General features: G+C 45.0%; 1 protein-coding gene across 1 annotated transcript in view; it reads right to left on the reverse strand.

Annotated features, from left to right (window-relative positions):
* Positions 1–13,584, reverse strand: part of LOC120424135 (protein timeless homolog) — a 150,884-nt gene extending 137,300 nt beyond the window's left edge. Inside the window, exons 1-4 of the mRNA XM_039588178.2 lie at positions 13,040–13,584; positions 12,209–12,981; positions 6,705–6,828; positions 6,239–6,402 (exon numbers count right to left, since the gene is read on the reverse strand). Coding sequence (XP_039444112.1) covers positions 6,239–6,402; positions 6,705–6,828; positions 12,209–12,981; positions 13,040–13,465 — 1,487 coding nt within the window. The 5' untranslated portion in view covers positions 13,466–13,584. The remainder of the gene's footprint in view (positions 1–6,238; positions 6,403–6,704; positions 6,829–12,208; positions 12,982–13,039) is intronic.
* Between the last annotated feature and the right edge of the window lie 671 nt (positions 13,585–14,255).

The raw sequence follows: 14,255 nt of genomic DNA on the forward strand, positions 1-14,255 counted from the left end.
ACAAAAAAAAAATTGATAGCATAGATTTTAAGCAGTTTAATAACTGAGCACAACAAAGCCGATCGCAAACTATTTCGACTCAGCGGCTGAGCAACATAACGCAATCGGTCTCTCTGAACCATTTGCTGTACTACCCGATTATAATGAGAGGGAGAGCAAAGAGATGGTATTCTGTAACGATTGGCGTGGAAGTGACAAACGGTAGGATACAGTCAGCTATCACAAACAAAGTCGAAATTTCGCAAGCCCTGGTTGCAATAAACTACATAAATTGCGCATACTCAATTCAGGGAGTAACATGGACCACGAGGTCTCCAAAAACGCGTGCAGATTGATTTTTTCAAAAATATTTGGTTAGTGAAAAGTTAAATTATTCAAATAAATCAACTATAAGTGGCTAATTCTATCATTCATTGTTATTGTTATTGTTTTGTGGCTTACTTACTTACTTACTTACTTACTTTACTTTTATTGGCGCTACACCATTAGCCTGGCCTGCTGCAAGATTCTCCGCCAACAAGCTCGGTCCATGGCTGCATGTCTCCAATTTCACGGTGCACCCACACTTTCTAAATCGCTCTCCACTTGGTCCACCCACCTCGCACGTTGCACCCCCCTACGTCTTGTTCCTACCGGCTCCGACACAAACACCAACTTCGCAGGATTGATCTTCTGGTTCCGTTGGCTCAATTGCTCGGCTCGTTCCGGCATTCTTGCAATATGACCGGCCCACTGCAACCGTCCAGCCTTCGCGACCTTCCGGATGCTTGGTTCGTTGTAGAGTTGTGCAAGTTCGTGATTCATTCTCCGCCGCCATCCGTCGTTCTCATATACGCCGCCAAAAATGGTCCTTAGCACTCGACGTTCGAAGACGCTTAGCGCTCGTAAGTCCTCTTCGAGCATTGTCCACGTCTCGTGCCCGTAGAGGACGACCGGTCTTATCAGCGACTTGTAGATGGAACACTTCGTATGTAGGGAGAATTTCCGGGACCTTAGGCTCTTGTGAAGACCGAAATAGGCACGACTTCCAGCGATGATGCGCCTCCGAATTTCCCTGCTGCAGCTGTTGTCCGACGTTACCAACGATCCGAGGTACACAAACTCTTCCACCACCTCGTATTCGTCCCCGTCGATTGTAACGTTTGGTTCAATGCGAGTTCTAAGGGACTCGGTTCCTCCTGCCAGCAGGTACTTTGTCTTCGCCACATTCACCTTCAGCCCAACCTTCTCTGCTTCCCGCTTCTAGTCGGTGTACGCATCCGCAACCGCCTTGAACGTTCTGCCAACAATGTCCATGTCGTCGGCGAAGCAGATGAATTGGTTGGACTTGCTGAAGATCGTGCCCCGCATATTGAAGCCCGCTCGTCTCATAACACCTTCTAGCACGACATTGAAGCAGAGGCAAGAGATCCCATCGCCTTGCCGAAGCCCCTCAAGTGAAGTGAACGGGTCCGATTCCGCACCCGATATCTTCACACAACACCGAGCCCCATCCATCGTCATCTTGATCAGTCTGATCAACTTTCCGGGAAAGCCGTTCTCGTCCATAATTTTCCATAGCTCTTCGCGATCGACTGAGTCGTACGCGGCTTTGAAGTCGATGAATAGGTGGTGCGTGGGAACTTGGTACTCGCGACACTTTTGGAGGATTTGTCGCACAGTGAAGATTTGGTCGGTTGTTGATCTCCCCATGACGAATCCGGCTTGATAACTTCCAACAAAACCTTCCGCTATTGGCGATAGGCGGTTGAAGAGGATTTGGGAAAACACTTTGTAGGCCGCGTTGAGGATTGTGATGGCACGGTAGTTCTCACAATCTAACTTGTCACCCTTCTTGTAGATCGGGCATATTACTCCCACTTTCCACTCCTCCGGTAGCTGTTCTGACTCCCAGATCCTGACTATCAGCCGGTGCAGGCAGGTCACCAGCTTCTCCGGGCCCATCTTGATGAGTTCAGCACCGATACCATCCTTACCCGCTGCTTTGTTGTTCTTCAGCTTCTTGATGGCATCCTTAACTTCCCTCATCGTGGGAACTGGCTCCTCTCCTTCTCCCGCTGCACCGATGAAGTCCTCTCTCCTGCCGCCTTGGACCCCTGCCTCTGCTTCTGCGTCATTCAGGTGTTCATCGAAGTGCTGCTTCCACCTGTCGATCACCTCACGCTCGTTCGTCAAGATAGCTCCATTTTTATCTCGGCACATTTCGACTCGCGGCGTGAAGCCGTTGCGAGATCCGTTGAGCTTCTTGTAAAACTTGCGCGTTTCGTTCGAGCGATGCAGCTGCTCCATGTCCTCATACTCCAACTCTTCCTGATGGCGCACTTTTGCCCGGAAGAGCTGGTGCTGCTGCCTTCGCTTCTGTCCATACGCCTCCTCGTAATCACGGAGATTGTATTGCAGCATTGCCCTCCGTGCTGCATTCTTCTCCTCCAAAATCGCTCGACACTCCTCGTCGAACCAATCGTTCCGTCGTCCTCGTTCCACAAATCCGATGGTGCTTTCCGCTGCGTTGGTGATGGCTGCCTTGACGGTCCTCCAGCAGTCCTCGAGGGGAGCTTCCAACAGCTCACCCTCCCCTGGCAACGCAGCCTCCAGCGAATGCGCGTACCGGGATGCGACTTCCGGTAACTTAAGCCGCTCCAGATCCAACCGCGGAGGGCGGCGGTACCGAACGCTTTTCGCCAGGGAAAGTCGTTGGCGCATTTTCACCATCACCAGATAGTGGTCCGAGTCGACGTTGGCGCCGCGATAGGTCCTGACGTCGATGATGTCGGAAAAGTGTCTACCGTCGATTACGACGTGGTCGATTTGTGATTCCGTTCCTTGCGGTGATCTCCAGGTGTACTTGTCTCGGAGGTTGTGCTGGAAGCAGGTACTTCGTACGGCCATGTTTTTGGAGGTGGCGAAGTCGATCAGTCGCAGGCCGTTCTCGTTCGTGCGTACGTGGGCGCTGAACTTCCCTATCACTGGTCTGAATTCCTCCTCCTGGCCAACCTGAGCGTTAAAATCTCCAATAACGACTTTGACGTCATGTTTTGGGCAGCTATTGTACGTCCAGTTCAGCTGCTCGTAAAATGCGTCCTTGTCGTCATCTTCGCTTCCTGAGTGCGGGCTGTGCACGTTTATGATGCTGATGTTGAAGAAACGGCCCTTAACCCTCAACACGCACATTCGGTCGGTGAGCGGGGTCCACCCAATCACGCGATCGCGCATCTCGCCCAGCACTATAAAGGCTGTCCCCAGCCTCTTTTTCTCGCCGCGGCTCTGGTAGATTGTACAGCCAATCCTTGTGTACGCTTGTACCTCCTCCGCGCCTATCCAGCCAACCTCCTGCAGCGCTACGATGCTGAACTTGCGGACCCTCAATATGTCGGAAAGTATGCGGATACTCCCGTCAAATTTGAGAGACCTGCAATTCCACGTCCCGAGCTTCCAATCGTGGGACCTCGTAGGAGGTCCAGTTCCGTGCCGATTGGTCCGGCTCGCATCGTGTGCTTCCTGCACTGGTGTTTTACGGCGGGTTCGTGTGGCCTGCACCAACCCCCTGTCTCGCCGGAGGACCATCGTGCCGGTACTGTTTACAGTCCCACGCCGACACAAGGACTTTCACTCAGCCGCCCCTAACCTGGGGTACAGACGCTGTTTCGAGCCGCCCCTAACCTGGGGAACAGACGCTCGGAGGGGGGGGGGGGGTTCTACCACCTTCCGCAATGAGCCGCCCCTAACATGGGAAACAGACGCTCACGACGGGGATGGAGAATCGAACTCCTGGTTTTTGAGCCGCCCCTGACCTGGGGAACAGACGCTCAAGGGAGGGGGGGGGGGGATTGGTCACTAACCACTGTTTTGTGGCTTAAAGCATATCAAAATGATTTAGAATGTTTTTCCACCGAACTTTTTCGGGCTGAATTGTAAGTTAAAAATGTTAAGCCGAAGGTGGGTCGAAAATAGGTACACGTTAGGTCAGATCCTGGAAGCAAGAGTCCAAAAAAAGGGACAAATAAAATAATACTTTCATAGGCTGCCCTGCCGTTCTACGCATACTTGTCCCATGTTTAAAAAAATGCAACGGAGAAAAACGCGTTTGAAATCTTTCGACCGTTTTTGTGTTTCTACGCATAATTGTCCCGTGGGTTCATTTTCACCCTATAAGTCCTTTATCATCCCAGTTAGCAGTTTATCACTCTTATTAGTAATCCTCTTGCTATGATTTCGTGAAAGAAAATACTTGGTGGGACAATTATGCGTAGAAGTTCAACGATGGGACAAACAGACTTGGTGTTGTTTTTGATGAGTTTCCTAACAAAGCACTGGATTTTATGGGTTTTTCTAAACCCTCTACAACCCAACCCCGCCTCTAGACGGGCTTCGATTTAAAAAATCGCCAAAAATCCATTTTTCAACCAATTTTTGACCTTTAAAAAGCATTGGAAAGAAGAACTTTTAAAATTTTGGAAAATATTAGGGTTGGAAGTTTGACTTGTTTTATGTGACTTTGCCAATGTTTTTAAAAATGTATTTTTTTTAGGGGTCAACTTTGGCTGTGTTTTTTACTAACATTTCCTATATTTTAAGTAAAAAGAAGTATGCAGTAATTTTTCTAGTGCCCCAGACTATGCCTCTACGCATTTATTTACAATTTAAATGATAATGGTTCCATTTTATAGCAGAAAATGTGAAAAACATGCAAAAAATTGAAAAAGTTACGGTAAAAACATGAAAAAATTAGATAGGCAAAATGTAATGATAGGAGGTGGTAGAGTAGGCCAAATACTACCAAAAACAAACATAAACTAAACAAGATTAATGCAAATTAAAATACTAAAAATGAAACAAGAAAAACATAAAACAAGAGAAGTAAAGTTTTTCGTAGAACAAAAGTTGCTCAAAATGAACTCCTAAACACGGGAAAAATAGAAAATTTCGAAAAAAAAATTTGGGCAGTAGAGGGTTAAAGTATACATCAAATTAAACTTAAAAATGTCAAAAAGTCAGAATCGACCAAAAATGACATGGGACAATTATGCGTAGAACGGCAGTGCAGCGATGTAAAGAAATCAAGTAAAAAACTGATTGTGTACAAGGGGACCCGCGGACCATCCATAAACCACGTGGACACTTTTTTGGAAATCTCGAAACCTTTATTTTATTGTCATTCTTTACCAGGGTTACTGTAGGGTCTGACCCTCCAAGTGTGCTGCCCCAGTTAACTCAATCCGAATTCTGAAACGGAATCTAATTAGAATCGTATACAAATTCCGTTTAAAACGCAACAACCGGTTCCGTGTTCGAACCGGTTGTTGCGTTTGAAACGGAATTTGTGTACGATTCTAATTAGATTCCGTTTCAGAATTCGGATTGCTTTGACTGGGGCCCTTTGGCACAAGTTGTGGGAGAGTAGTTGTGTGAGAGAGGGAAAGGACGCGAGACAGTTAGTCTTATGCGGACAGTGGATAGGAGCGGATGCAGCGACGAGCTGCCGCACGACGAGAGTGGTGCCGGGAGAACCGGATGTGTGTTCCGAGACGGCCAGCGTACGGACTTCGGTCAGAGGGCGAACGGGTGGACGATCGGCAGCGATTACGGGCTGCGTCCGTTATGCTAGGACCCCACAGTTACCATAAGGGTGGCTAAGTTGACAGAGAGAGAATTTTCTGTTGAAACTTTTACCACATTCCGTCATTGTTTGTATACATTAAATAAAAATACCTTTCTTTACATTATATGCATTAAACAAACAAATCAATCGATCTGTTTGAACATCTATTTTCAAAACATAAACAATTTTAAGAATTGTTGCGGTTGCATTTCTGAACTCTGAATTGTGTTGTTAATTTGATTTTGGTTAACTGCGGTAGATTTCTTTTAATAATTCGAACTGTCAAAAATCCACCAAACGAATACTCGAGTTTTTTTTAAAGGTTCTAAAAACAAAAATTTTGACTTTTTGCTTTTTGGGTGTTATTGAATACACCTGACTCAAGGCGGTTTAAAAAAAATCAAAAGGCTAAAATTGAAAAAAATGTTTATAGAACCTTTTAAAAAAAACACTAGAATACAACTCTGGATTCTTAATCAGGGAACAACCTTTTTATTTAGAACAAAATTGCATTTAGCTAACCTAAACTCACATAAAATTTGCCAGACTAATATAAATATGTATAAACATTTCAGTTGAAAGAAGACCTTTTTCAAAAACCCTACAGTGTGGAGCTCCTCAGCACATCCCCAAACTCACCGGGTGCTGTCGTTCTCGTTGTAGTTGATCAGCAGGTGCAGGATGACCTCGCGGTACTCGAGCACGTAGAACACATTATTCTGCAGCATCGCAAACAGATCCTTGGCCTTGTCGTCCTGGAACTTTTGCAGCGTGTTCAGACTTTGCAGCATCTCCCGATAAGCCTGCGGGGTTGTGTGTGTGTGTTTTATATGGATCACCGCGCCGGGATAATCGCCATGGAACGCAACAAACAACGATGTTCAGTGAACCGAGGCAATACAATCAGCAGTACAAGCAAGAGTTATTGTAGTTTGGCCGGAAGCGGGTGCCCCAGACATCACACCAGGGACCAGCATCCGGGTCAAGTGTGTGGGTGTGAGAGATAGAAAGAGTTTAAAGGAGAATAGAAGAAAAAGGAGACATGATTTAATATTTATGAAATTGGCCACCGATTGAAAATAGCGGAAAGGAGGCGGAAAATTACCTGTACAGCTACGTGCAAACGGCGTGCCCAGAGGCGCGCCCGGGTCTTGTCCGACCTCATCATGTCGATGTAGTGCTCGATGCGGGTTATGATCCAGTGAAAGCACGGCACGCTCAGGGACTCGCTGGAAAGAAAAAGGCAAGAAAAATCAAGTAGGGAAATTATTACCTTTACAGTACACTCTAAGGAGATGGAAAAATCCCAGCAGGAGGACTTTTCGATGGGAGTTTTAAATCGAGATCGAATCTTCCGGTATGAATGACTTTCGACTAAACTAGTTTCCTTGTGATATTAAGTTAGTTCTGTTGCATCAAGTACAGTACAGGTTTGCTCATGTCGTTTTTAGGTTGTTCAAAAAATTACACTGAAATTGCTTGACATGACCCATAACACTTTTAGCCCCAACGGGGTCAAAAAAGTTGGAAATGCAATTTCACCGGCTCATACAACCCTTGGAAAAAAAGTTGGAAATGCCTATTTCATTGTAATTTAGGGTATACGCATCTGTTTTGGATCTACCTTGTTGGAGGTGATTCTTGGCATTCTTCCGGATCGAATGCAACAAGAATCATACAAATCGCCGAGATACAGCCGGTTGAAGTTGCATTTCCAACTTTTTGACCCCCTTGTTGCTTCGCGTAAGTTTTGACCCCGTTGGTGCTACAAGTGATAATAAATACAAGAATCAGGTAAGGCGCATGAAATTTTCCATTAAGCCATATAATCCGATTTTTGAGCATGAGCATGAGCATGAGCATGAGTATGAGCATGGTTGACTGCCAATGAGCTGCTACTTCGTTATTGACAGATCAGCTGAAGTTAAACAATGAATCAAAAATGATCAGTGGGAGCCAACCATCCGTTCACTGTTTAACCTCTGAAGATCCCGACTTTATTAGTCAATACCGGCGCCCTCCCAAGAAGCCTGCAGTTCAACGAAAGGGAGGAATGTTAGTCCGATAGTTGAAGTTGCAGACTCATCAAGCTTACAACTTTTCGCTATATACCTGTTGATACCGCATGAGACCGTTGAATCCACAGCATCTCCTTCAAGCATCACGTGATTAATATTTTTTGGGTTAGTAGGATAAGGTATTGTCTTTTCGATGCCTCCCGAGCTACGGCGCTATGGGGAGGACTTTCATTACAGACCCGTCGGCGAGCCTTCCGGGCAACGGTGCTATGGGAAGGTCTTTCTGGTTAGCACACAAAATCACTCAGACACAGTTATTTTGCTCCACTATTAACTTGACGATCCAAATTGTCAGTGCGTCTTTCGATCATTATATAGAAATGGCTTTTTCACCACAAATAAATAAAACCTCGAAAAATTTAAACACAATCCACCCGACGCCGTGCCTTCCGATCAATGATATAGGAAGGGCTTTGAAAATCACAAAACAATAAATTAAGACTCACACAATTCACGACCAAAGGCACACAAATAAAAAATCACTTTCCACTCCGAATATTTTTTACACCACCTTTACAAATTATGCACTCGCCGCATACGAATAGCGATACAAAAGCACACACAAAAAAATAACCTGAATAATCACGACTTCGCATCTCCGCTTCCAGCGCACCAATCTTAAGCCATATAATCCAATTTTTTAGCATAAATCTTTTGGGCATGAACCAGTGATTGGTGCCATTCAAAAGTTTTAGCGAATGATGACAGACAGAGCTTGAGTGTTAAGCTCGTTTTCGTTCGTTTTAATTTCTTGTGCGTTTACTGACGGTCGCATTGTTTAGACGACCATTAAATCCATCGGATTACATAGCAACATTCAACTTGGTTGCAATTTCCAGTATAATGTTTTCGTCTTGAAAATGCACATATGTTAAGATATTTTTTATTGTGTTGAATAAAACTTAATATAAACTAGATTTATGTGAATGATAAAGTATTGACAAGGTTTGTTTTCACCAATATACACATAAATAAAAAGAAAAATACAAGCGTTCAAATCTTTTATCGGTGTAGGCCGGATGAAAATCGTTTTGATTGATGAAAATTGGCCCCAATCCCGTTGCAGGTGCTCAACATAATCCACGTTCCACCTCAAATTTGCCACATTTGGCCCATATTCAAGGTACTGGCAGCAACATTTTGACTTAGTTTGCGTATTACCAAGAGTGCCAAGAGTTGTTTGAATTTTTTTTTTTTTTTTTTTTTTTTTTTTTTTTTTTTTTTTTGCGGATCAAGGTGGGATAGCCAGGATCAAGTCAGCCCAAGTCCGGTTGTGTAAAGGAATGGTAATGGTCGTGTCAATCACATGCGGATCGCTCGCACTCCATGGGAGCGGGGATTGAGGACATGATTGGGTAGGTTAAAATGAGATTGTGTTTGTGAGAGTATGTAATCGTGTAATGATGTAAATAAGCTTAATCGAAACTTCGTGCTCAATCGCCGCCCCCAATGTTCATTAAAAACCCCATTCGCACAAGCTTCCCAAAATCAGTGCTGTAGGTTTGAACTGTCGAGACTGTTAAAACCTACAGAACTGGCCCCAAGGAACTCGAGCGAACGGGGTACACTATCCACGCACCAACGGACTTTTACTACGTGACCCTTAACTGTTCCAACAAAAGCAAAATTATTAAAATGAATTCATATGTTGAGATTTAAACTCAATTAGCAAAGGTCATTATTTAAAAGAAGCAAAGAAACACACCTCGGGCAAAATTTTCCCACATAAAAAGGACTTATATAAAATGTTTTACAGTCTTGCAGTCCCCTGTCCTGTCACGTTCGTCAAAAGTCTTGTCAATTTTGCTGAAAATTAAAGTGGTTAGTGTTGCAGTTAATCGTATTCAACATGACCAGAAAAGGCAGGCCTGTAATACGATTATCATGCATGAGTACTTAGCTTTAAAGAGGACGACTCCGCAACCGCCGTCAAATGTCCTCGATCACCTTCGCCAGTATAAGTCGCAATTGGCCACGAGTTTGTCCTGGTCGTCCGCGGTGGGTTTCATCATATCGAAATCGGAATTCCATTACACTACGCAACCCGGCCGCTAGGTACGCTCCAGTTGCTCCGAATTTTCCGACGTCAGGCAGCATTCGATCATTCGGTTCGGTCTGGATTTATTCTTCAAAACTGTGGCACTGTAAATATTCTTCAAATAACTAATAAAGAACTATTAATATTTCCAGACACCACTCGGCAAAGATCAATGTGTAACATCTTTGACTGGCGCTAGTATGGGGAACAAATGCTCCCCTGCTCTTTCCGTATTGGTAAAGTGCATTACAAGCCCTCCGACCGTCCCATGCTTTCCATGGGGGCAAGGTCCCAGCCGTGCGGAGGGACCAAGAGTTGTTTGAATTTTGATAGCATATTAATGCTAAATAAGCACTCCCTTCTGGTTCTCCCTTCTCGATGGCATGTATGTATTTGGTCTCCTATCTTCATTGTCTCTCCGGCCTGGGCGCTGGCCTTAACGGTATACCGGAACCTGCCACACTGACAATGTTCTTGGCACGTTCCTCCTTCAGAGGACTTGCTGGTGGACGCTCGAAGCTACCTTCTCGTTATAACTTGCAGAAGCAGTAGCAGCATGATGAGGCTCCTGATGCATATTTGTGGGTATGGTTCTGTATAACTACAAAGGAACGCTTCTGTTCTAGCTTCCGGCGGCGTGTGGTGGCCTGGTTTCGGTGGTGGTGGTCGTGCTTTTCCTAGTTTCGAACTAATCTTCCCAAAATCTCCCACTTTTGTGCTAGTTGCGCAACACACAACCACACACATAATGGAACTTTCGCCGACCACACAAACTCTGTTTGGTGTATCCTTTTGTTAGTATAATTCACAGTAAGTTTAATCAGAATTTAGTGATTCAGGCGGTGGTTTAATTATATTTTATCACTTTCGCAGCGTGCGGTTATGCTATTAACGCTCGTATAGAGGTGTGTTGAATAAAGATGGATTATTGCGATAGAATCTTTGGCTCTTTAGACGAACTCATAAATAGTATATAATTTCAATTAACACACTTTGACTAGTTCAACAGATAACACCGTACAACAAAATGAGAAAGAAATTTCGCATCAAGACCAGTTATGTGAAAACAGATGAGATTTTTTTTTAAGTGAAATGGACAACTACTACCCACCACAGTAGGCAAGCGGGGTGGAGAGGGGGTGTGCATTCTGATATGTGCATATTTGAGTGTGAATATTTTCTGGCTGTGCGTTGAATTAGGTGCAAGTTTGCCCTTCCTGCCTCTAACAAAAACCATACTTTTCAATTCAATTCAATTCAATTAGTTTTTATTAGAATTTAACAGTTCTGCTCCAGGATGTTACATTTGCAGTTCAGAGATTTGGAGAACCTTTCAACTTTTTAAAAGCAGCACGCACGATTAAATTTTCTTGATTCGGTAAATTAAACTCAATCTAAACTCAGCTTTGATATCCTGCACATGTAATTGGCCAGCTCTAGGTTAACTTTGTACAATTGCTCAACCGCAATGACCATGACTTGTGGAGGAGGCCGAAGTTCACTCCGGAACCGACGATGACACCCACACCCCTCCTCCCCCTTCGGGGCTGTTGCGAACATTAATCTTGCCTATACAGTAGGAAGTTGCTTCCGCTCACCACAGAGTAGATCCAAACGAAACCCCCACACAACTGGCATGTTTTATGCTTTACTTATGGATGAAGGCAGCGGAAGAGACTGCAGCAGCGACGACGATGATGAGTATGGTTTTAGTTTAGTCTGTGCAACCTCTATGCTTCATCTTTGCACTGTCGACTCTGGTCGGATTTTCGTCCGCGTCCACGCCAACCTACCCTAAAGAAAACTACCACCTCGGACCGAGATTCGCTCCGGGCTTGCGGCGGGAAAATTTGTACACCTGAATAAATAGAGTTTATTATCGTTTCTTCCGCTGCACAAGATTAACTAACTTGCTAACTGGCTGGTTGGCTTGGTATGGTTTGGTTTGGGTTCACTTTTCTCTGTGAGCTAGTTAGTTAGTTACCGGGCGGAACAGTTCTTGGCTATATACGGATGGAAGGTAGGATTTCTAAAGCTGGTAAGGTGGCATTCTACTCTTCACTGGCAAAGTGTGAAAGAAGAGCAAACGCCCGACAACGCCGACACAGAAATTTTCCCACTCATTAATTGGCACACGAAAGCAGCAAGGGTAGCAACAGTTGTAGATACTGACTAGGATTCTACTCTGCTCTTGGGAGCGAGATGTACGGAAATGGGATGGATTAGCCGATTCTCCCCATTTGGAAAAAAAACGAGGCAGAGAGTCCGATGAAGCCGTGGCGAGATATTTCCTGGTGGCTACATGGCTATAATCTTGCTCTAAAGATAAACTTTTCCATACCTATCGACTCAGAATCCTGTCTGTAACAAAATTGTCACTCAGTTTGAAATTTTCTTCAACACACCAGAATATTCTTGGTATCATTTTTAAAATTAATTTGAAAATCGCAATCAATTATAAATACGATTAAAAATTGAAAAGAAGAAACTTACCTCACCAGCTCCAAATCAAACTTGTACACGCGATTGAACTCCATAAAGAACCGTATCGCCCACAGCAGATACGAATCGTCGTGGCCACCGCCAGCTTCCTGTCCGGCGTGCCGTTCCAGCACACGTCGCACCTGCCGCACCAAGTTATTGTACGACGCGCGCAGTATCTCAATGCAAAACTGACGCAAAAACAACCGAACCGAGAACGCACTTTTCCGCTCGACCGTGCCCGATTCCTTCACGTGCCGAAAGCTTTTCTTCACCGGCGCCTTGTCTGTGTCAAACTCAAGCTTCAGTGCATTCTGTAGCGACTGATGGCAAATCAGATTGTTGTCCGAGATGGATTTCATATTTTCAACCACGTAGGTGCCACCAAAACGGGAGTGTCGTGCGACTGGAATGCGCACCTGTTGGTGAGCTTTTTCGCGCTTTCGTGACATGATGAGTTCCAGCTCGTCGCGATTCTTCTCGGCGGCCGTTCGCGTTAGCTGCGCGTCCGCCAAACTGATGGCCGTCTGTTCGCGGAAGATTAGGCAGGTGATCTCCATCGAGTGCAGATGGTACTGGTGCTCGTGTTCCGATCCGAGGATGTACAGAACCAGATTCAGAATGCCCGTTTGGTGCAGTGCCCAGAGCACCTGATCGTGCACGCTGGCGGCTTTTTCGTAACGATTTTCGGCCTCAACACAGGACGGCACCTGGAGAATATTACGGATCAGCATGAGGATACGCTCGATGATCAACTCTTGCTCTTCGGTACGTTCAGCCCAGTCCTAGAAAAAATAATTGAAAATTACTTTTCAGTCATTCAACATCATGAAATGATCTTACCATCTTCAACACTTTTTGCAGTCGATCCCCGAGGGCTATCCACGCTTGCTGGACGGCAAACGCCTCCTTGTAAGTCTGCAGAATCTCCACCAGTCGATGAAAATTACGCCGACCGACACTGTCCTTCGGGTAGTTTCCGTTATACAGTAGTAGCACCGGATAAGTCAAATTCACAATCAATCTCAGCAAGACATCCGCCACCTCCGGATTGTCAAAGTTGCTCATCAGCATCGGAATCAAATCCGTCTGCATGACCTTCTTCTGGCCGATGTAACGCCGGTACTCATTGTCCTCCCCCTCACGCTTAAGAATCCAAATCAAATGCTTCAATCCGTTGATCGTACCCGGTTCCATGTGATACTTGACCCCATCATCGTGGCCGAGGTTGGAACAGGTCGCGTCAATGTCCGCCAACAAAACTGCCATTGCAAAAATCACCAATAAGTGCTTAATTCAACCAAAAACAACCCAAATATTTCACTCGAATTAAAAGAAACCGCCGCGATCGCGCACCACAAATCGACCGTATACAAAATAAACCGAACCAAACTGAACCCAAACAGCTGAAATTTGCGCGCGCAAACGAAAAGTTTGTTTTGTTTCACGTTTGACGTTTCTCTCTTCGTGCGCGGTGCGTTTAGTGGTTTACGCAAGCGCGTGCACGTGCTAGCTTGTCTGCTTGCTAGCTTCACAGATAGAGGGCTGGAAACGCGATCGACTGGATCGGCCTCGGTGGCATTTTTCCAGACGAGATTTGTCTGATCACGCCTTCCGTCGGACGGGGAAGTAAATGTTGGCCCCGGTCTAATAGGGATTAGATCGTCAGCTCAATCCAGGTGTAGGAGTCGTCTCCCTGGATAAAAATCCTGTCTCGATAGATTCGCTGGTCGGCAGTTGATCTCACAATCCAAAGGTCGTCAGTTCGAATCCAAGGTGAATGGAAACTTAGGTTAAAAAGAGGTTTGGATTGTCCACCCTAACCAAAAATCATGATTTTCTGAGCTCAATGTCCCACTTTTCATACGATTTCTGTTCAACTCATATAAACTATTGTTATAGTTGAAAAGAAATCATGATTTTTGGTTAAGGTGTCCGTTCAAACCTTCGGACACTTACACAGCAAAATAGTAGTAATCTAGCTGCGTGTAGATAGCCTGGTTGTAAAATAAATTTTGCATTATTTTATGAAATTCCCTGAAATATGTAGCCCATCAGT

Source organism: Culex pipiens, chromosome 1 (assembly GCF_016801865.2).
Source record: "Culex pipiens pallens isolate TS chromosome 1, TS_CPP_V2, whole genome shotgun sequence".
Lineage (NCBI taxonomy): Eukaryota > Metazoa > Arthropoda > Insecta > Diptera > Culicidae > Culex > Culex pipiens.